The 22,564-nt window shown below is 54.6% G+C and overlaps 1 protein-coding gene across 1 annotated transcript; it reads left to right on the plus strand.

Annotated features, from left to right (window-relative positions):
- The first annotated feature begins 1,478 nt into the window (after positions 1 to 1,478).
- On the plus strand, positions 1,479 to 22,564 carry Shc2 (SHC adaptor protein 2). Its single transcript, XM_075975626.1, has 13 exons — positions 1,479 to 1,957; positions 9,238 to 9,308; positions 10,802 to 10,862; positions 10,990 to 11,109; positions 13,600 to 13,653; positions 13,743 to 13,794; positions 13,878 to 14,004; positions 14,305 to 14,470; positions 14,578 to 14,641; positions 16,444 to 16,608; positions 18,323 to 18,633; positions 20,988 to 21,121; positions 21,975 to 22,564. Exons 1-12 carry the CDS (start codon positions 1,553 to 1,555, stop codon positions 21,114 to 21,116), a joined length of 1,725 nt encoding a protein of 574 aa, XP_075831741.1. The 5' UTR covers positions 1,479 to 1,552; the 3' UTR covers positions 21,117 to 21,121; positions 21,975 to 22,564.

Here is a 22,564-nt window from a genome sequence, read left to right on the forward strand (position 1 = left end):
GAGGCCAGAGTTAGAGCCTGGATTTGGATTGTGGGACCTACTAGGTTCTTGGGGAGGGGTTCTGTGAAGCTGGGCTTTGAAGGGTGTGTAGGAGTTTAAACTATTGCAGTATGATTTACTGTCGTACAGCAGGTTAAAGAGTAGAACCAACCCTCTTTACAATGGAGAGGACACAGGATAGATGGCACCCAGACCCGGAATGCCGAGATCTACACTCGACACAGCCAGATCCCACAGCCTCCTTTCGCAGACCTCAGCCCAGCCAGTCTTCCTCCAGCCGAGAGCACCAAGGGCTCAGTGGTGTGTCTTTGTTGATGTTGCTAAGCGTCTGGGCGGGCGCGAGCGTGCGCACGCCAGCCCCCTTCGCAAGCTCACGCAGTGATCTAGTTTCTCTCCTCATCGATCTGGCTGGCCTTGCCCCTCCTCCACACCCTGCCCCGCCCAGCCCTCTTCCCTTTGTTTCCCGGCAGGACTGTTCTGGGTGTGTGGGTGGGGTGGGGGAGACAGAGGTAGGGTGGTGATGCCAACCCCTTTCCCTCACAGAAGGAATCCTCTTGGGGTCTGAGGGAGGCATCTCAGAGGTCCCTTGAGCCTGGGGTGAGACTGGTGGCGGGCCTGAGAGTTCTGATATTCGGGTTCTAATAACCCCAAGAACCAACGGGAGTCCTTGGCTTACAGCCGTGGCAACAGGCCAGGAGTACGCAGAGGCGGCCTGTGTTTACTCTCAGACCCTTCCAGCCGTAGCCCCGCCTGCGGCTGCGCTGTCGGGGGCACTTGATTCTCTTCCAGCCGTCAGTTTCCCTTTAAACCTTGTCTCCGCCCCAGGCTTCAATTTATCCACTAAATAGCAAAGCAGGGAAAGGGGACACCTCTGAGTTGGAGGTTCTCGCGTTCTGGACCCCAGCCTCTGCTCTGGCCCAGGCCCTATTTTGAAGTAGTCAGGATATGGCTGGAAGTGTCGGCGGCTGAGACCCTCACATCCTGCCTCTGCTACCTTCTCCCTACCCTAGCCCTTAGTTTTCCCACTGCTCTGGCTTCAGTTTCCCTACTCAGGAAAGAAAGCACGGTCCGGCTGGAACAGTGGCTTAGGGGTCACTTAGGGAAGGGAGGAGGATGCCTCTACAAAGCCAGGCCTCAGTTTCCCAACTTAGAAGAAAAGCATAATGTTGTTGGAACGGTGGTGACGGGCACCTCGGGGTTGGAGGATGGATGACGCCCTGCACCCGCGACCCCAGGCCTCAGTTTCTCCTTTCAGACGAAGGGTAGAGTGGTGCTGGAGCGGGGGCGAAGGGGCACTTCGAGGTTGGAGGATCGCGCCCCACCTCCCATCTGCAGACACTAGTCTCAGTTTCCCCACCGGCCAGAGCGTGACTGGACAGCCCCTCCGGGAGCCCCGGCAGGCAGGTCGAATGGGTGCCGCCAGCGAAGGGCTGGGGTCCTAGGAGCGCAGCCCCCCGCGGCTGCGCGCTGCGCGAAGCGGTGACATCACCAGGCGGGGAGGAGCGCGCGGCTCCGTGCCAGGCTCAGCCGGGGCTCCTCGGCGGCCGCGGCCATGACGCAGGGTCCGGGTGGCCGCGCGGCCCCCGAGCCCGAGGCGCCCACCACCTTCTGCGCGCTGTTGCCGCGCATGCCGCAGTGGAAGTTCGCGGCACCCGGCGGCTTCCTGGGTCGCGGTCCGGCGGCGGCGGCGCGCGCGGCGGGAGCGCCCGAGGCGCAGCCTGAGCCAGGGGTCCCCACGCTGACCGCCGTGCTGGGCGCCTGCGAACCGCGCTGCGCCGCGCCCTGCCCGCTGCCCGCGCTCGGCCGCTGCCGCGGTTCGGGAACGCGGTGCACACGGGGGACCCCAGACGTCGCCGATGAGTGGGCGCGCAAGGGCGGCTTCATCCACAAGCCGGCTCACGGCTGGCTGCACCCCGACGCCAGGGTCCTGGGGCCCGGGGTCTCTTACATCGTGCGGGTGAGTGCGCCCAGCCTCCTTCCCGGCACGTCGGGTTCGGGGACCCCTCCAGTTTGGTCTTCTATCTCAAAGAGAGCCAAGTGAGCTCTTCCCCACTACCATGGAACCCCGTCTCCGGCGCGCGCTTCTTGGCCGCCCCCACCCGCAGGCTCTGGGGTCCGGGTTCCCACGGCATCACGTGGGGAGGGGCGGGGAGAGGGCGCAGGTGGGGAGGAAACACACGCATGCGCAGGCTATCCCCCCTTTGCTGTTGGGTGAGAGAGTCCTTAGGTGAGAGCAGTACCCTCTCGCTCTCAGAGTCTCAGGGAAAGCGACTTTGCAGCGATGTAGTGGGGACATGCAAAGACTTTGGATGGAGCGTGGAACCTAAGCTCGGTGCTCGGGGTTCTACTAATGAAGCTAATGGACCTGGCTGTTTATTCCTTTTATTTTGGCAGGGGTGGGAGGAAATAGGGATTTGAGGAGGGGATTTCGAGCTCCGACTGCCAGCTACCAGCCGGCCTCATCAGCTTCCTTAATATTGGGATGTTGCATGTGTGTCACCACTCCCGGAGCTTTAGTCTTTGTTTTGTTTTTGAAACAGGGTCTCTTGTAGCTCGGGCTGACCCGGAAGTCACTATGTAGCCCCTTGCTTCTACTTGGCAAATGTTGTGGTGACAGTCACGCACCCCCACGCCCCATCTGTATGGTGCTGGGGATGGAACTCAGAGTCTTCTTTATGCCAGGCGAGGTCGCCCCTCCACCAGGTTTTTATTGTGACCTTTGCAAGGGATGCGGTGTGGGGGATGGTCTCCCACGTGCCCACCTGTCACCACGGACATTTTTATCTTCACTCTAAGCCTCAACTCCTGTGTGTGCAGTTTTATCAACCACTTGAAAGTAAGCTGGTGTGTGACGCTCACTATAGGCACCCTAGTCCGGTGTCATGCCCACCACAGTTTATGAGATGACAAATGATCCCAGAATGCCGTTTGTTGGCTGTCCTGGACCAGGATGCTGAGCGGGTGTCCTGTTTTCCCCACCGTGGTCCACAGTGTCACTTCCTTCTGTGTGAACTGGGTTGAGTCCTCCAATATTTATGCCTTGGGGATCTGCAACTAGGACCTGTTTTAGAGGTGACTTCAGCTGTGACTGGTGGGGCACACCTGTAATCCCAGCATTCAGGAAGCTGCAGCAGGAGGATTGCTGATGGTTGTAGGCCAGCCTACACAGCCAAAGAAAAAGAAGGTGGGCATGGTGGTGTATACCTTTAATCCCTGCACTGGGGAAGCTGTGAGTCCAAGGCCAGCCTGGTCTACGTAGTGAGTTCCAGTTCTGTCTCAAAATGCTTAAGCACACAGAAAGGAAAGACTCAAAGAAGGAAGTATGTTTGTTGTAGGTGTTGTGGATCCTGGGGCGGTTTCCCCGGAGCAGGGTGGGTCCTCAGGCACTGACTGAGACACAAAGTCAAGCCAAGACACAAAGTGGCTCACACCTGTCATTCTAGTACTTGGAAAGTGGGGGCAATGGGAGCAGGAATTCAAGGTTATCCTTGCCTGGATGGTGAGTTTGAGGCTAGCCTAGGCTGTTCGAGACCCTGTTATAAGACAACTGAACAGCTTAGAGAGGAGTTTGAGGCTAGAACAAGAGCTAAGTCTCAACCTAAGGGCCAGTGGAGATTCCTGGACCCCCAGATGCCGTCTGCACAGACCAGCCTTCAGAATGGAATGCTAATGCCCTCCCCTTGTGTTCTGTCCCTCTCCAGCCGTACTAAGTGATAACCCTCCTGCCCTTTGGCCTTGACACCGAGTCCTCTGGGTGTGTGCCTGCTGCCGGCTGTGGCACTGGGTCCCTCCCCGCAGTCTCCTCTCTCCTGTGTCCACATGGTTTGATGTTCAACTATTCTGGTGTCAATGTGAGAAAGCGTCCCATCAATGCTGCCTTCAGCTGCCTCTCACCCAGTTCCTCCAGCCTGTCCTGTCTGGTGGATACATGTTGAGAGTTCACATACTGTCATTGTTGGGGCTCCAAATGTTGGGGTGAAAGCAGTGTGGTATTTAGATCAGCCCTTATGGAGTAGTGACATTGCAAAGGACAAGGGAAATCTCTGATCTCCATCTGCCAGGTCTTTGATTGCATAGGAGAAGTAGATAATAAATACACAAAAAGACTGCCCATGGGAAGACTGAAGGTCCTGATGGGGCAGGGGTGGTAAAACTGTGTGATGTCCATGGGAGTTGTAGCTTCTCTGGTCGCAGTGCTTTGGAACACATGTCTCAAGTGCTGAGACTTGAACTTGTGGAAACCTCCGGCAGAAAACAACACAGGAGACAGCCAGCGCAAAGGCTCTGTGCAGGGGGCAGATCTGGAATTTTCTAGGAACAATGGAATGATGTGTGTGTGTGTTGCCTTTATTGGTTGATAAATAAAGCTGTTTCGGCCAGTGGCTTAGCAGAATAGAGCCAGGCTGGAAGAGAGAGGAGATGGAGTCAGAGGAGACGGCAGGACAGAACTTTACCCTGTAAGCCACAGTCTTGTGGCGATACACAGATGAACAGAAATGGGTTAATTTAAGATGTAAGAGTTAGTAAATAAGAAGCCTGAGCTAATAGGTCAGAGAGTGTTGTAATATGTTTTTGTGTGATTGTTTGGGTGTGGGTGGCTGGAACAAAAGAGCAGTCTCCGATTGCAGTGGAAGACCTTGGTAAGATGGAGCCTGGGGTTTCCAAAGGATCATTTCAGGGTATTGTCAGAACAGTGTCATGGGGCACAGAGGGGTACAGGGATTGAAGGGGGACCTGGAAGGTGTGGGGTGAGCTGACAGTGATGTGGATCTAGGTGACTGCGGGTTATGCAGAATGGTGTCCATGTTAGAAATGGACAGGACAGAAAGGCGTGCGCCCCCCCTCCCCACATTGGGACCCTGTGACTATAACCTATGACTGAAGGGACCTGCAGATGAGTTCAGTTCAAACCCTGGCTATCTAGATTCATCTGGGGACCAGTGTCACCACACTGTGATGTTTTCTGAGCTGCAGAACCCAGTGAAGCAGAAAGCCATTTGAGTCTTTCCCAGGAGTGGAGATGCCAGTGTCCTGGCCACTGCCAGCCTGGTTCAGCGGCTCAAACCTGTCAGAAGAGAGAGACTCTGGGTGAACAGCTTGCATTGGATAGCCCAGCAGCTTCGTCATGCACCCAGGTTGTGAGCAGCTGGGTAAAGGTGCCCCTCCAGATTCATGCCCACCAGGTACCCCAGAATGCAGCTGTTTTGGGGTACAGCATCTCTGCAGATGGGAGATGCAGTGGGGATGGGCTTGGACTAGGAAGGCCAGGTCCTACATCTGGTCACTGCTGTCCTCAGAAAACCACGGGAAGACATGGGGAAGGAGGCTGTGACAGGTCAGGCAGAGTGAGCACTGTATCTGCCAATCAAAGGCTTCAGAGGACCGTGGTCACGCAGAAGCCTGGGAGAGGCAGGAAGGGCCCACTGTAGGCAGCTTGGCCCCAAGTAGGCCCTAGCAGCCCTGAGTCCTGGTCTTTGGCCTCTAGAACGTGGATAGAAGTATTGTAAGCACTATCCTTGTGGGAATCGTCAGTCTGTTTCTGGGGACCTATTCATCCTCAGGGTCTTGACTGTCCTTGGCTAGCTCCTCTCCTGGTGTCTGTGGGCCACGTTTGTGGTGCTTTTCCCGACTGACCCACCAGAACAGGGCCACATGACTTCAGAACCACACTAACTGGGACCCTTGTACATTTGTGTCCTGAGGCATGGCGGCTGATGGTTGCTTACTCCATCCTGTGTAGCACAGCCCTCCTCCCCTTAGTGTGTTTGTGCACGTGTGTGTGTGTGTGTGTGTGTTATGCACATATGCGTATGTACTCTCACTGGCCCATAGCTCACCAATTGGACGAGGTTGGCCAGCAAGCAAGTCCCAGAAATTCTGCATCTCTCTCTGTCTCCTACAGTGTAGTTATCAGTGTGTCAGTGTATACAGTGTATACAGTGGGGTTATCAGTGCGTCAGTGTATACAGTGGGGTTATCAGTGCGTCAGTGTATACAGTGTATACAGTGGGGTTATCAGTGTATACAGTGTATACAGTGGGGTTATCAGTGCGTCAGTGTATACGGTGGGGTTATTAGTGTATACAGTGTATACAGTGGGGTTATCAGTGTGTCAGTGTATACAGTGGGGTTATCAGTGTGTCAGTGTATACAGTGTATACAGTGGGGTTATCAGTGTATCAGTGTATACAGTGTATACAGTGGGGTTATCAGTGTATCAGTGTATAGTGGGGTTATCAGTGCGTCACTGTATACGGTGGGGTTATTAGTGTATACAGTGTATACAGTGGGGTTATCAGTGTGTCAGTGTATACAGTGGGGTTATCAGTGTGTCAGTGTATACAGTGGGGTTATCAGTGTGTCAGTGTATACAGTGGGGTTATCAGTGTGTCAGTGTATACAGTGTATACAGTGGGGTTATCAGTGTATCAGTGTATACAGTGGAATTATCAGTGTGTATCCTGATGCCCCATTTTTTATGTGGGTGCTGGGGTTGTGAACTCAGGTCCTCATGCTTGTGTGGCAAGTACTTTACTTATGAGCCATCAGCACCCCTGGCCCCCCTGGGGCAGTGACACTGGCAGAGATGGGTTAGGAATGAGGGATGTGGGAGCAACTGGGTCCTTCCAAAGCAGGGGGCCTGGGTGATGCTCTCTGATACACTCGTAGTGAGATACGCCTGATAGGGAGTCCACATTGTCTGTTTATCTGTTACTCTTCTCTATCCAGGAACTGACAAACTCACCATCGGCCATCTGCTCACCCACCCACTTACCCACCCAACAGTCATCCATTCATGACTTATCTAACCTCCCACTCCTCTGCCCCCCCCACCTACCTGTAGATGGAAGTTTTTGTCCCATTCAGTCCCACGACCATTGAGTCCCAGTTAAACACAGAGGCTTATATTGATTATAAACTGTTTGACCTATTGCTCAGGCTTGTTACTAACTAGCTCTTTGACTTAGATTCACCCATAATTCTTTTCTATGTTTAGCCATGTGGCTTGGTACCCTTTCTCATCTTGCTTTCTCTGCTTCTGAATAATGAATGCATCTCTTTCTTTCCCAGAATTTTCCTAGTCTGGTTTCCCTGCCTATACTTCCTGCCTGACTACTGGCCAATCAGCATTTTATTAAACCAAAACAAGTGACAAATTTTTAGAGTGTACAAGAGCGTACCTCACAACATTTACCTATAGATCCATCCATCTACCCATCCACCCACCCATCCACCCACCATCCACCCATCCATCCACCCACCCACCTACCCATCCACCCACCGACCATCCATCCATCCATCCACCCACCCATCCACCCACCCACCCATCCATCTATCCACCCATCCATCCATCCATCCACCCACCCACCCACCCATCCATCCATCCACCCACCCACCCACCCATCCATCCATCCATCCACCCACCCACCCACCCATCCATCCATCCATCCACCCATCCACTCCACCCATCTTCCCTCTCATCCCCCTTCTGACCATCCATTCATCTCATAGGTGAGGTCCTCAGCTCATTCCTGTTTGTAGCTCCCCTGTACCTCTTCACCTCAGAGTGCATGAACCCTGTAACATCATCACAGCAGGGTCCTGTGGCCTTGGCTTCCCGGCCTTCATCCTCTTGTCTCTTCCACTTGGTCTCTAACCCACTTTTGGCCTGGCAAAGCTGTTTATTTGCTGAGAGTGAATTCAGCCAGCACGGATCACCCTGCCCCCTATGTCTGCGGGACAGTCTTCTCCCTCTGCTGGGAGTACCTTCAGGGCTGGGACCCCGTAGAAGAAACTGAGGCAGTAGTTACGAATGGGAGGGATGGGATGGTGGGTGCCTCAGCTGTCTCTTCCCACCCATGGGAAATCTGCCACATGGCACAGTGCTGATGGGCTGTGGGGTAAAATTCTAGAATTGGAGTCATGAGGTGAAAGCGTGTATACATTGATCTATTTTATTTTATTTTATTTTATTTTATTTTATTTTAATCGAGAGGCTGGTTATGATGGCACGTGGCTGCAATCCCAGCAATTGGAAGGTGGAGGCTGGAGGTATAAGGTCATACTTTATATAGTGAATTTGAGGCTAGCCTGGGCTACAAGAGCCCCTGCCCCTCAAACAGCAAAATTACAAAATAAGTTGGGTGGGTGTGGTGGTGCATGGACATCGGTCCAGCACTTGGGGGCTGGGGAAGCTGCAGAACATCTCAGACCCAGAGGTTCGGGGCTAGCCTCTGCACCAAGCACGACTCCAGAATTAACTAACGAAGCCTAAATCACGACAGGCTGGGGACCTGCCTGGTTGAGTTAAGAGCCCTTCTTCCTAGTTCCCACAGCTGGGTGGCTCCCAGGAGCCCCAGCTTCAGCTCCAGAGCATCTGGTACCCTGAAACGTTACATGCACAAACCCACACACACAGCCTGTGGATGGGGCTGTGCTGCCAAGATGGGATTGGAAGGGAGTGGCAGTCACTTCTGGTCACTTCCAGAGGGGAAGCCAGGTGGTGGATGCACGGAAGGTGTCCCTTTCCACAGAGACGTTTGTCAAATAGAGGCCTACAAAGTTTCTTCTTTTGAGAACTGGTCTTTATATCCCAAGTTGGCCTCAGGCTTCCTGTGTAGCTGGGCTGTGGTGGTGCATGTCTTTAATCCCAACACTTAGGAGGCAGGGATAGGCGGATCTCTGAGTTTGAGGCCAGCCTGGTCTACAGAGTTTAGTTCTGTGACAGCCAGGGCCATGCAGAGAAACCCTGTCTTGAAAAACAAAACAAAGAACGAACTCCCTATCTAGCTGAAGATGGCTTTTAACTCCTGACCACTGCCTCGTGCATTGTGGTCGGGTGTGCACCACCACACCGCGTTCATGGGGTGCTTGGGCCAGCGCCCAGGGCCTAATTCATGCTGGGTGAGGGCTCTACCAACTGTGAACGGTGGTTGGCTGATGTTCGCATCTGTGCCCACCAGATGGTTCCTGTCTGGATCTTGTCTGTGGGTGGTAATTGGACTCCATAAACGCATGTGCCACCATCCCGCCTGAGATTGGGTTCAGAGCTGGGTGGGACTCAATGGTAGGTGAGGGAGGGTGGATCCAGGACATCAGGCACAGAGTCCTGGGACGGTGGCTGTAGATGTCAGGGAGGGAGGAGAGCTCTGGGAAGCTGGAGAGAAAATTAAGTTCTCCGCAGCGATCCAGTTCCTGGGCTGGCTCACCTGCTGACTGACCACTCTCTCTCCCCAGTACATGGGCTGTATTGAGGTGCTCCGGTCCATGCGCTCTCTGGATTTCAACACCCGAACGCAGGTGACGAGGTGAGGCCTTGGAGTGGGCTGGGGGCTCGGGTCACAGTTGGCCTCTCGAGGGTGGCATGGTGGGTTGGGGGTGACCCGCTGGGCACCCCTGACAGCAGGTAGACTGGGCCCAGCACCAGCCCTGCTTCAGCTTTGTGTCTCAGCTCCATCCCTGGTTGTTGTGCATGGCTGTCATGGACACTCCCCTGCTTCCATTTTCCCTCAGCCTGCCGTACCCTGGGGTGTGACTTCAGGAGGGTGACAGGAAGGCCTTTGCTTATTCCATTTGCTGTGAACTTAAACACCAAGACACAAAGCTAGGTGTGGGAGCTCACACCTGGAGTTCCAGCAGTCGGAAGACAGAGTCAGGAGGTTGGCCATCACCGGCCTAGCCTTGGCTATAGAGTGGGACTGTCTCAAGAAACAAACAAGAACAATAGATAGGATTTATTGCCCCAGCAACCTGCCCTGTCAACTGCAGTTCATTGCTTTAAAATATCTCTGCATAGTGTTTTATAGCCAGTTCCAGAACATTCCAACACCCTAAGAAGAAGCCCTGTTCTCCTGAGCATTTATCCCATCCTCTAACCCACCCAGCACCTACAAATCCCCTTCCTGTCTCTGGGCATTTCTGAGCATGGAGCCCACTGTGGCCTCATGTCTCTGTCTCCCTTGGTGTCACTGTGACAAAGTCCTGACAAGAACAGGGTCTATTCAGCTCGTTCAAGGGAGACAGGGTCTACTCAGCCTCTCCAGTGCAGCAGGGAGACAGGGTCTACTCAGGCCCTCCAGTGCAGCGGGGAGACAGGGTCTACTCAGCCCCTCCAGTGCAGCGGGGAGACAGGGTCTACTCAGCCCCTCCAGTGCAGCGGGGAGACAGGGTCTACTCAGGCCCTCCAGTGCATCGTCTGCTCATCATAATAAATATGTAATAAGACAATAAATAAAAAGCTAAATCTTCTTGAGGGATCATACTCATATAAGGAACAGAGAGAGATGAATTAATAAACTCATGTTTATGTGCACCTTGCTTTGTCCACTTGTACGCGGTCCAGGATCCCCTGGCTAGCGGATGGTGCCACCCACAGTGGACATTCTCCCCACCTCCACACAATCGAGATAGTCCTCTAGAGGCATTCGCTGAGGCTTACCCCTAGGGGATAGACCACCTGTCTCACTGATCCCTTCAACGCTGTGGTGTATGTCCTACCCTCACTTCTCTCCGTGGGTGGGTGGACCATGCTGTGTGTGCCTTCACCCATTCTGGAGACCGGGTACCTAGGACCCTTCACTTCCCATCAGCCTGGCGTCCTATTTCTGCCCCTGGTCTTTTGTACCACCCATTCTCATGAAGGCCAGCCTAGCCTCTAACTTGCAACACCTCTCAGGCGGGCCTTGAACTCATTGTCTTCCTGGCTCTGCCTCCTGAGCAAAGGGATCATCTCGCCTGGCTTTCCTTGGCTGCTCTCCTGGCCCTCATCCCTGCTGTTTCTAAGTTTGGTCTCATCCTACAGGGAAGCCATCAACCGGCTCCATGAGGCCGTGCCTGGTGTTCGTGGCTCCTGGAAGAAGAAGGTGGGTGTGGCCTGTGGCCCCGCAGAGCTGGTGTGTGTCTTGGGAGACTGAAGGAACACTGTGGCCACCCAGAGCCCCTCTGGTCCCAGGCATCCGACTCAGGTGGCTCACTGTACCCTCCTCCCAGGCCCCAAACAAGGCGCTGGCTTCCATCCTGGGGAAGAGCAACCTGCGTTTCGCTGGCATGAGCATCTCCATCAACATCTCTGTGGATGGCCTCAACCTGTCTGTTCCTGCTACCCGCCAGGTGGGAGCCACTGCCCTCTGCCCACAACCCCGCCTTTGCCCAGCCTACAACCCTGCCATCTCTACCCCGTCCATGTCCTGATATCTGCCCCCCTAACAACACCTCCACATCCTTCACCCCACAGCCCAGCACCCTTCTTCTCAGTCCTATACTTTCAGACAGGTTTCTCTGTGTAGCCCTGGCTGTCCTGAAACTCCCTTTGTAGACCAGGCTGGTCTTGAGCTCAAGAATTCTGCCTGCCTCTGCCTCCCGAGTGCTGGGATCAAAGGTGTGCACCACCACCTTTCAGTTCAGTCCTATAATTAAGTCCCGCATCTAGCTCTGTCCAAATCTCCACCCTTAGCCCTGCCCCTGAGTGCATCCTGCCTGCCCACCACTCCCACGGTGCCACGCCCACTTTCAACCCAGTCCACAGTGCCCCTTGCCCCACCACTGGTGAACCAACCCCTGGGCCTTGCCCTCTGCTTCACCCATCCACAAACCCTCCACCCAACTTCAAAGCCCTCAACCACACCTACCCAGCAGGCCTCTCCTATAATCTGCAAGACCTTTAAGATGTCCAGAAATATCTGCTGTCCACTGAGGTGGAGTCAGGAAGTGGGGGTTGCTGTGTGCACGAAGTCCCCAGTAGCCAGGACCCTTGGTGCAGGGCAGCTATGTCCACAGGTGTCTAGAAGGGTGCCTGGGCTGGAGTGCCCGGAGGGATGTGGGAGGAGAGGGATTCTAGGCTGGCCCCTGAGGAGAGGCTTCTCCTATGGTATAGGCAGCATGAACCTGGGGGAGGAGTCTGAGGTCTGTCCTGAGAGTGGTGACAATGGCATTGCAGACTCTGTCAGGAACTGAGGGGGGAGTGTAGGGCCAGCTGAGCAGTTGTCCTGGCAAGAGGGGCCATAGTTAGATCTCATGGGGGGGGTGCTGAAATTAGGAGACTCTGAGAGGCAGAATGGGCAGGCCCTGCCGAGGGACTCATGGTGGTGAACAGACAGGCTGTGGGAAGACCTTGACCCCAACTGTAACCATCTGAACCCCAAGCCCAACTCTTAATTCTGATTACCTTAACTCTAGCTTCAACCTCTACCCCAACCCCATTTCTTTGTTTTGAGGCAAAATCTCACCATATAGCCTTGCCTGGCCTCAAACTCAGAGATCCACTTGCCTGTGTTGGGATAAAGGCATGGGTCACCATGATTGGTTTCAACCGTACTTCTAACACTAGCCCCAATTGCAAGCTACCCCAACCCCTAACCTTAACTCTAACCCTAACCAGGTCATCAGGTCTGTGGCAGACCCAGCCCTCTTAGCTGTGGGCACAAATTCTCATTTTGCCCTGGTAGAGCTGAGATTCAAGGAAGTCTTGAGCTGGAATTTTATCTGCTAGCCAGGCACAGGTTGAGTCTTATCAACACTGGTTCCCGCTGTAGTCCCTCAGTGAGCATTCCTTCCATCTCTACCCCTCCTGGCTGGTGCTGGTGCGGGCACATGCTGCATGCAGGAGGGTGTCTCACATCAGATACGGGACAAGGCTGGCCTTCCATCAGACGCAGGTGGTACCAAAGAGACATGCCTGTGGGCTAGGGCCCAGTTGGGAGCGTGGTGGGTGTGGTGTCTTCCGAGGTTCCCCAGCTCCAGAGTCCACTGGTTATAGTGAGTGGGGGCTTCTCTGTCCCACACAAAGACTGGGAGCCCGCAGCACGGAGGCTCCCACAGATGCTGCTGATATGGTGGAGAAGGGAGACCACTCCTGACACAGGCCTAGGGATGGAGCGATGAAGGCAGCGGGCAGGGGACCAGAGCCTGGAGCAGAAGCCTCAGTCAGCTGGTGGGAGGGACATGGCGTGTTCCATCTCATCCTGAGCCCTGGTTCCTGGGGAAGATGTGGCTACTGAGACCCCAGTTTTGGCTTTCGAGTCTTAGGAGCCTCTCTTCTCCCTACTCCTCCCCCTTCTTCACTCCTCCTTCCTCTTCCCCTTCCTCCCTCCCTCATCTCCACTCCTCTCTCTTCCCCACTCCTCCCTTCCTCCTTCCTCCCCACTCCTTCCTCTCTCCCTCCTCCCTCCAGGAGGGAGTGCTTTAATTCTGAGGAAAGCAAATCTCTATACAACTTTAGGAACCCGAATGACAGGGAACAGATGGGGTGGGGTTGTGTAAATGAACGGGAATGAACATGTAACTGGTTCATCTTCAGAGACCAGAGCCTGGGATGGGCTGCTTGGGGCATGTGTGCGTGTGTGTGCGTGTGTGCGTGTGTGTGTGTGAGGGTGCTGCCATTTCTACACTCAGGGGGGCACACAATCGTGTGTCTCCAAGGCCTGGTCTTCCTGTACCCTCTTTAGGCCCTGCTCTAGTCCTCATGGGGGCTGGTGTCCAGGTGGGACTCTTTGGCCTCAGCAATGGTAGACATCAGTCAGAGGGACATCCCTCCATCCATCCCATGTCCCCTGTCCCCTGCCAGCTGGCTGTGTGCCCATGTCTGCTTTCCTGTCCTCACAGATCATTGCCAACCATCATATGCAATCCATTTCCTTCGCTTCGGGTGGAGACACGGTAAGAAGGGACAGGCGGACCTCTGTGTCCTTTCCTGGACCCTACCTCCAGGGAGCTGAACCTGCCAATCTCTCCCACTGTCTCTCCAGGACATGACTGATTACGTGGCCTATGTGGCCAAGGACCCCATCAATCAGAGAGGTGAGCTGAGCGGAGCTTGGGAGCCTGGGCCGGGGGCAGGGATGTGCTGGGGTCACAGGTGCACTGACAAGTGACCTCCACAGCCTGCCACATCTTGGAGTGCTGTGAGGGTCTAGCTCAGAGCATCATCAGCACTGTAGGCCAAGCCTTCGAGCTGCGCTTCAAGCAATACCTGCACAGTCCCCCCAAGGCCATAGTGCCCCCCGAAAGGTAAAAAGAGCCCAGGGGCTGGCTGCCTTTGCCTTCTCTTTGCCTGGAGTCCCTTGTGTGGCTGCTCCATCTTCAGCACCAGCCTCCTTGTCCTCGTGAGGGAGGAGCCTCATCCGATAGCAGATGGGGGTGGGGACGTTGTACATCTGTGTTCCCGCACAGGCTGTAGTACGACAGCTGCTGGCTCATGTGGCAGTCCTCCCGTCTCACCAGTGCTACGTGGGGAAGGTGTGGGTGTTAGGTGGCAGTGGGGGTTGGGAAGGGAGGACCAAGTGTCCTAGCCTTGCTCTGGGTCCCCAGGCTGACAGGGCTGGAGGAGTCGGCCTGGGGTGACGATGACGAGGCCATGGACCACAATTACTATAACAGCATTCCAGGGAAGGAACCACCCCTGGGTGGGCTGGTGGACTCCAGACTGGCTGTCACACAGCCGTGTGCCCTGGCGACACTTGGAGGCCTTGGACAGGTGAGTCTCCACTCCCCTATGGGGCAGAGGGGCCCGGAGCTATCCTTGGGGTGGGTGAGCGCGAAGAGGGCCTGGCACATGCCAGGGTCACCATGCTTCTCTTGCAGGGAATGTCACCTGCACGGAGAGATGCCCGGGGCTTGCCATGGGACATGGGTCCTTCCGGAACAGGTAGGTGGTGCTAACCTTACTGTGTCTGGTGTCCCCTGAAATGTCCCATCCCCAACAAACCTGTCTGTTATTGTGTAAATGTGCCCCCAGTTGTGTGCTCCCTGATCTACCCCATCTGCCATCTTTATTGCCTCACACAATGAGGCACACACATTTGGGGGTACACTCAGCTTCGTACACTTCTGAGCTTCAGGGGCGCTACTCTCCTGTGAGCCTGTGTCTGCTGCCTGTACCCTGACAAGGCAGGCATATGACATCATCGTATCGTATGATGGGTGGCTATGACTATGGAGGTTTCCAGAATCATCTGTGTACACTCAAGTGCTTCCTGTGTCTCCAGTGGGGGCTCACTCATAGGTGATACACTGGGCTCTTGTCCAAGTGTTTATCCTTGTGGGGTCTTTCCACCCCTGCACACCACAGACCTCTTGATCGTTTTCACAACTGTACAAGGCAGTGTGACTTCTCTCTGGTGTCTTGTTAATCTTCCCACCTGGGCTGTGGCTTTGGCTCGCTCTCCCTCAGCACCCACCTGAGCCGTCAGTAGTGTTCAGACAACTCCCAGGTCTCGCCAGCCCCTCTCACTCTCTGCCATATTATCATGATGATGATTTTTGGAGGCAGGATCTCACGTAGCCCAGGCTGGCCTTGAATTTACTCTATAGCTGAGGATGACCCTGAGCTCCTGCTCACGAAAACGAGGCTTTTCCTTGAGACAGAAACGAAGACAAAAGAGAACCATGTGAGACAGGGTCTCGTTCTGCACCTCAGCTGGCCTTGAACATACATCCTGCCAGCTTCTGATTTCATGATTAAGTTCTTACTCTTCCTGTGTTAGAGCCTAAGTGACAGCCGTATCTGGGTTCTTGGAGGGCAGAGCTTGTCTCATGCTGATGCAGGCAGAGTTCACACTCCTCGAGGAGGGCTTGGCCACAGCTGACACCATCCCACTTCCTACGCGGGGTTCTGAGAAGTGCCTGGAACCACCCTTGGACTCTGAGAAATTTGCTCAGCTGAGCTCAGATGGGAGAAATGAATGTCAGGCTGTTCATGAGGTTGGCACGACCCCCAGGGACCCTGAGGGGTGAGGCTGATAGGGTGTCCTGCTACCCCTGCGTGGGTGCAGGCAAGTTGAACAGCCTTCAGGAGACTGAGATCCATCTTACAGGTAAATACAAAGAAGATAAGACAAAAGACAGCACAAAAATTCAGATTTAATCCTTATCTCCCAGGTAAAAGCTGAGCGAGGTGGTCGCTGTCTGGAGTCCCAACACTGGGGACAGAGACTAGAGGATCCCAGGGGCTCATTGGCCTTCCACCATTTTAGTTTAGAGACCTTGTCTCAAACAAGAAGATGGGTGGTGGGTGAAAAGACGCCAACACTGACCTTCAACCTCCACACAAAAGAGGAGGAAGGATTTGCCAGCCTTAGAATAGGAGCAGCGAGTGGTAACAGCTGCACCATGTGGCAGGTCACGTAGTGGCAGGATCAGGAGAGCCACGGTCATTACTGTCTAAACAGGGTCAGTGTGAACATCTAGCTCTTTGGAGCTTGGAGTCCCTCCCCACCATCCCTTCGGCCAGAGAGCCGTTCTCTGGCTGTGGCATAACTGGGCGCTGCCTCAATCTTGCGCGTATGGCCAGCCTTTGTCCCCAGCTGGAACACTGTGTGGCTCTTTACTCGTGTGAGGAGCCTCCGTTTAGCCTCTGTGGGGTGACACAGGTGGCACCCCTGCCCGCTCCTGCCTCCCTCTCTAAGTCCTCAGGGTTTTCTCTCATCTGCCACTCTCCCTCCTTTCCAGCCCCACCTGGGGATGGCTACATGCAGGCAGATGCTCGAGGGCCACATGACTACGAGGAGCACCTGTACGTCAACACCCAGGGCCTGGACGCTATGGAGTCCGAGGACATGTTCGAGGCCCCTTTGCTGCCTGAGGACAGCCCCAAGAAGGACCTGTTTGACATGCGTGCGTGGCCTGTTTCCCATCTGATCTGGGATTGCATGGGGGCGGTCCTTGGGAATCCAGAGGGTAGAGGTCCCAGACTATGAGCCTCAGTCAGCTAGGGACAGACTTCTATGCCACGCCTAAGCTAGTCTGCTGGGTGAGGCTGAAGCCCCTTCTGTGGGCAGCCCAGCCTCTGCCCACAGACTCATAGTCTGAGGGGAGAGCCCCGACCTCCTGTCAGCGGGGACTGTCAGTTTCCACCTACTTGGCTAGGAGATCTCTCTCTCTGTCTCAGTCTCAACTCAGGGTCTCACGTGGGGGTGGGAGAGCTGGTCCAGCTCTCTCCTCGGAAACCCCAGGAAGATGACTCAGCCTGATGGCCCTGCTAATCTTTCCTCCCAGAAGGGTTTGTAGCACTCCATATTCTGATGTTCCCTGGGCACTATGGGGTTCTGACTCTCTCAGAGCCTCCCCCAGATCCTTGCAGGTGATCTCTCATTACTGCCATCTTTTCTTTGTGTCTGTGAGCATTTAGATGCCAGAAGACAACCTTGGCTAGCATTGCTCAGTGCTGACTAACCGCCTTGTTCTCTAGTGCCTGGGATTTACTAACTAGGCTAAACTGGATGCCCAGTGAGCCCCCGGGATCCTCCTGGCCCCATTTCCTCTGTGTTGGAGTTACCAGGACACACTGTTGTTCCCAGCTTTTTACATGGGTGCTGGGAATCGAACTTTGGTCCTCTGGTTGGCACTGCAAGGACTTACTTAGCCATTTCCCAAGACATCTCGGTTGTGACTGTGGCGTGAGGTCCCACATGATGCCTGCTGTGTGCATGGTACTGGTTTCAGAGCATGTCTCTTGGCTCCCCTCAGCAGGAAAACAGGTTGGGGTGAGCTCCCCGCAGAGGTGATAGCCGCTTACCTGACTTCCATGGGAAGGTGGGCTCCCAGTTAGCCCTTGGTAGGTTGGTCAGTGGGGCCTACTGAAGCTCCTGTATCAGGCATGTGGGTGCCAATCTGTGTCACCTTTTGTTGCCCCCTTTTTTCGGGAGGGTCCTGAGACTGGGAGAGGTCACTTGGCTCAGCAGTGACAGCTCCATAGAAGTAGGGATGTGTGGCCACTTGCTGTTACCAATCATTGGCATACCCATAATGTGGTCAGCAATGAGAGACGTCCATGGGGGTAGAGGGCTGGAGTGAAGGGAGTGCTGTGTGCCTCAGCTTCTTATGAAAACAGCTTTGGCAGTGAGTGGAACCAGTAAGCCTTGCTGACAAACCCCAGATGGGTTGTAGAGGCTGCACCTAGCACCAGGTTGGGTCAAGTTCTAGGTTTGGCCTTATAATTGAGCACCTGTCATTCCAGCTAAGTAAGAGAATGAGACGGAAAGACAGAATTTGAGGCTAGCCTTGACAACTTGGTGAGACTGTCAAGAAGTAAAACAAGGACTGGGGATTTGACTGAGGGGTAAAGTCCTTGCCTAGAATCCCCAGGGAGGGGCTGGGGACGTGGTTAGGGTGGAGCCCCGCCCAAAATCCCCAGTGAGGGGCTGAGGGCGTGGTTAGGGTGGAGCCCCGCCTAGAATCCCCAATGAGGAGCTGGGGCGTGGTCAGGGAGTGGAACCCCGCCTAGAATTCCCCAGTGAGGAGGGGCTGGGGTTGTGACCCTGGATTGCACCTACCTTGCAAGCCCGAGAGCTTGGGTTCTGTCCCAGCAATAGAAAAAAATGACCCGCAGGACCCTTTGAGGATGCCCTGAAGTTGCATGAGTGCACAGTCACAACAGGCATCACTGCAGCCCCGTTCCCTTTGGAGGACCAGTGGCCCAGTCCCCCTACCCGCAGGGCCCCTATTGCACCCACAGAGGAGCAATTGAGGCAGGAGCCCTGGTACCATGGACGCATGAGCCGTCGGGCTGCGGAGAAGCTGCTTCGTGCCGATGGGGACTTCCTTGTGAGAGACAGCATCACCAACCCGGGGCAGTATGTCCTCACAGGCATGAACGCAGGGCAGCCCAAACATCTGCTGCTGGTGGACCCCGAGGGTGTGGTAAGCTGGCACTTGGGGCAGGAGGGAGGGCAGGGGCCGACTTCAGGGTTGGTGCCGTTCTTTAGATAATGGATCCCTTACTGTGGCGAAGCTCATTGGCATCAGCTTCTAGAGATCTACAAAACATTTTCAGTTAATTTTTTTTTCTTCTGAGACTGATTTTCTGTGTAGCCCTGGCTGACCTGGAACTCATTCTGTAGACCAGGTTGGCCTCAAATTTACAGAGATTCACGTGCCTTTGCCTTCTGAGTGCTGGGATTGATCAAAAAGAATGTTGAATCCAGATGTGTGACTTATGCCTGACATCCCAGCACTGGGGGCAGAGGCAGGAGGATTGCTGTAAGTTTCAGGCCAGCCTGGAACTTCAGAGTGAGAACCTTGTCCCAACAAAGGGGTTTCTACTTTGAAAAGCACTTTGGGGTTCACAGAATCACCTCTGACCCCCAGCCTCTCCGAGCTCCCAGCCCGGGTGGCTGTTCCACATGCAGGATGGCAGTTACGGTTTCTCACTGCCGTGTTTACCAAGTCAGCCTTGCTGGAATCAGCTGCTCTGGCTCCTGCTTAGTCTGACTGATGCTCCCTCTGTAGACTTCAGCCTACTTTGGAACTCAGAGCTCTGCCCCGGAGTGCTGGGATTAAGGTGTGTGCCACCACACCTGGCTCTTGTTCCTTTTTCTTTTTTTTTCATATTTGTTATTATTTTATGTCTATGGGTGTTTTGCCTGCGTGTCTGTGTATATGGTGTGTGTGGTGTTATGTGTGTGTATGTGGTGTGTGTATGTGGTGTTATATGTGTGTAGTGTGTGTGTGTATGTGCTGTTATGTGTGTATGTGGTGTGTGTGTATATGTGGTGTGTTTGGTGGTGGTGGTGGTGTGTGTGTATATGTGGTGTGTTCGGTGGTGGTGGTGGTGTGTGTGTGTGTGTGGTGTGTGTGTGCATGTGTGGTGTGCAGTATGTGTGTGTGCAGTATCCTCCAAGGCCAGAAGAGTATCCCAGAGGACTGGAGTTATTAATGTTATGAGTGCCCACTTGGCTGCTGTGACTCAAATCCCAGTCCTCTGCTGGAGCAGCCGGTGCTCTCAAATGCGGAGCCACCTCTCCAGTCCGTCTATTTATTTATTTTTCTAAACCACAGGCTGCCTCTTGAACGGCAGCATGACTGACCTTGGGTTTCTTCCTCTCTGTTCCTCCGGCAAGGATATTGCTGGTGCCGTGAGAACCCATAAACGGCCATTTCTGAAGCCCTCCAGGCTGGGGAGTCCTTCTAACTTCGTGGGGACTTAGAGGCCTTTTCTAGGATCCTGCTGAGGAAAGATTGGGCTTGGAGCCTTCTCAGCCACGGAAGCCATAGTGATTTTCCTGTCTAGATTAGTAATTCCCAACCTTCCTCATGCTGTGTGACCCCAGCCATACAACTGTTTCATTGCGACTTCATAACTGTCAATTGTCCAGTGTTGTGATAGGCGGGACATCTGACATCTGACCCCTGTGAAAGGGTCGTTGCACCCCGAGAACTGCTAGTCTAGCTGGACCCTTGTGTGATTTTGGGGTGTCTTGGTTTCTTGGGGTTCTGAAGCACGTGACCACCAATGATACAGCCTAGAAAAGGGCGGGACTTGTCCTGAGGAGATCTCTGTGCCAGCCCTTAGCCGGAGCCTGGGGGTGGTTGGTAATCTCTGCCGTCTTTGGCTTGCAGACACATCGGCTCTGTCTCTTCTTCTTCCTTACTTGTGTGCATGCGCACGCATCTCCCTCTTGGGGCTTCCTCTCTTTCTTGAGGCAGGGTCTCACTGTGCAGCAGTGGTTGTCCTGGAGCTTGTAGACCAGGCTAGCCTTTGCCCTCTTGAATGCTGGATTAAGGGCATAAAGTTTTCCCCTTTATCTTGAGGCACGGTCTCTCACTGAAGCTGGAGCTCAGAGATTTAGGTTGGCTGGTGAGCGGGCTCCAAGGGGCCCACCTTGGGCTGGATCTTCTTTTAGCACTGGGGTAGCAGGTGCACACAGGTGCAGGTGCACACAGCTTTCATACAGACTTGGGGCTCCAGATTCAGGTCTCCATGCTGTGCAGCAGGCACGTTACTGACCAAACTCCTCAGCTTTTCAACTTTTTATTGTTAGTTTTGAGACAGAGTCTACGAGGCTGTCCTCAAACTCAAAATCCTCCTGCCTCAGTCTCTCTGAGCGCTAGGCTCATGGGTGTGCCTTATCACACTGGGCCTGTGGTTCTGGAGTCTTGGGGCTGGTTCTCAGGTGGAGCCCTATGCTCCACAAGTGCTTACCCAGCAGGTAAGCTGGTGGGAGCGTGGCCTATGGGATGCCATCAGGGATGGATGCTGAGGTTTCTGCCCACAGGTGCGGACGAAGGACGTGCTGTTTGAGAGCATCAGCCACCTCATAGACTACCACCTGAAGAACGGGTTGCCCATTGTGGCTGCCGAGAGTGAGTTGCACCTGCGGGGAGTGGTCTCCCGGGAGCCGTGAGCCAGGTGTGTAGTAGCCAGCTACAGCTGCTGTCTTCAATGTTCCGTTCACCACCGATGGCTTTGGTACACTCGCTGGGTTGTGCAGCCATTGCCGCAACTCACTGTGGAACATCTTATCATTCCAAAGCAAGCCCAGCCCCTAGAAGCAGTTGCCCATCCTTCAAGGTGGCCCTACTGTGTGCTGCTTACCCAGGTTTCCTGTCTGGTGAAGGGTGGGTTTGGTTTAGCTTTGGATTTTGGTGTAAAGGGGATGGAGGGCTGACTGGGAAGGAGGGAAAGATGTGATGCCCTCAGGATCTCTGTGCAGAACAGGAGGAGGGAGGTGGCTGTGGTAGGGGAGGGCAGGAGGTAGCAGCTGGATGTGGGGCTGGGTGGCGGGAAGAAGAGGGGCACTGTGGAATTTTCCCTGAAGCAGCTGGTCAGATCAAGCTGTTCTTCATCCCCATGGCAATGTCTCCTTCCTGTCCCCCTCAGGCCTCCTGCGTGGGGGTCAGGGCTGCAGGCAGAACTGCTCTGTGAGATGGAGGATGAGGCCCTGTGGGCCTCTCGGCTATCTACCATGCTGGGGCCCGTGATGTCACCCAGACAGGTTCTGTTCCAGCCTCAAAGCAGTGAACTGAGGTGCCAACAGTCAGAGCTGTCATTCTCTCAGCGCAGTTCTGAGACAGGCGGTGATGCTGGCAGCTCTGTCTACACAGAGAGTTTAAGATACTGCCCTGGGGTACACAGCATCAGCTTGGGGAACCCCAAGGCCCAGGTAGCTGGGTGCCCATGGCTACTGAGGCCTTTTCTGTTCAGCGAACACAGCAGTGGCTGTTGTCATGGACACCCTGCCATCACTTCTTTCTGTCCACAGGTGATGGTTCTCAACACAGCTTCTACCCCCAGAGGCCCTTGCAGTGGCTTTGAGGGCACAGCCCTTTTCTCGGACCCTGAAACCACCAGAAACAGAATGGCTGTCATTTCTTCTTCCGCATGAGCCTCAGGAAGCCGCCTTTCCCCAGCTGCGCTCGGCTGGCTGGGCCAATGAGATAGTTAGGGTTCAAACCCCTGGTCCTGCCTGAGCCCCCACTCTGAACGTGGGTGGGGTTGTATAAACCAAAGACTGACCGAGTCGCCTTTAACAGACACCCCAATGGCAGGCCCTGTGCCTTTGGTCCCTAGTGGGGCAGAGTTATCAGGCTGTGTCTATGAGTGACATGCATACCTCTGTGTGTGCCCTGACTGGCTCTGAGGACCTGGATGCATTGTTGCCTTTGGGGGGGATCAAGGTGCTTTTGAGTCTCAAACCCCTGGTGGGGGAGCAGCCTTGGGGCTCGCCTGGAATGGTAGGGCATCCAGGTGAGTTAGAGGCCGAGGAGCCTCACTGAGGTGTGGTATCCAGTCAGCTCTTCCAACTGTCACCTCCCCGGACCTTCAGCTGTAATTAAACAGTGTTGAACATGT

The sequence above is a fragment of the Microtus pennsylvanicus genome, chromosome 6 (genome assembly GCF_037038515.1).
Source record: "Microtus pennsylvanicus isolate mMicPen1 chromosome 6, mMicPen1.hap1, whole genome shotgun sequence".
Lineage (NCBI taxonomy): Eukaryota > Metazoa > Chordata > Mammalia > Rodentia > Cricetidae > Microtus > Microtus pennsylvanicus.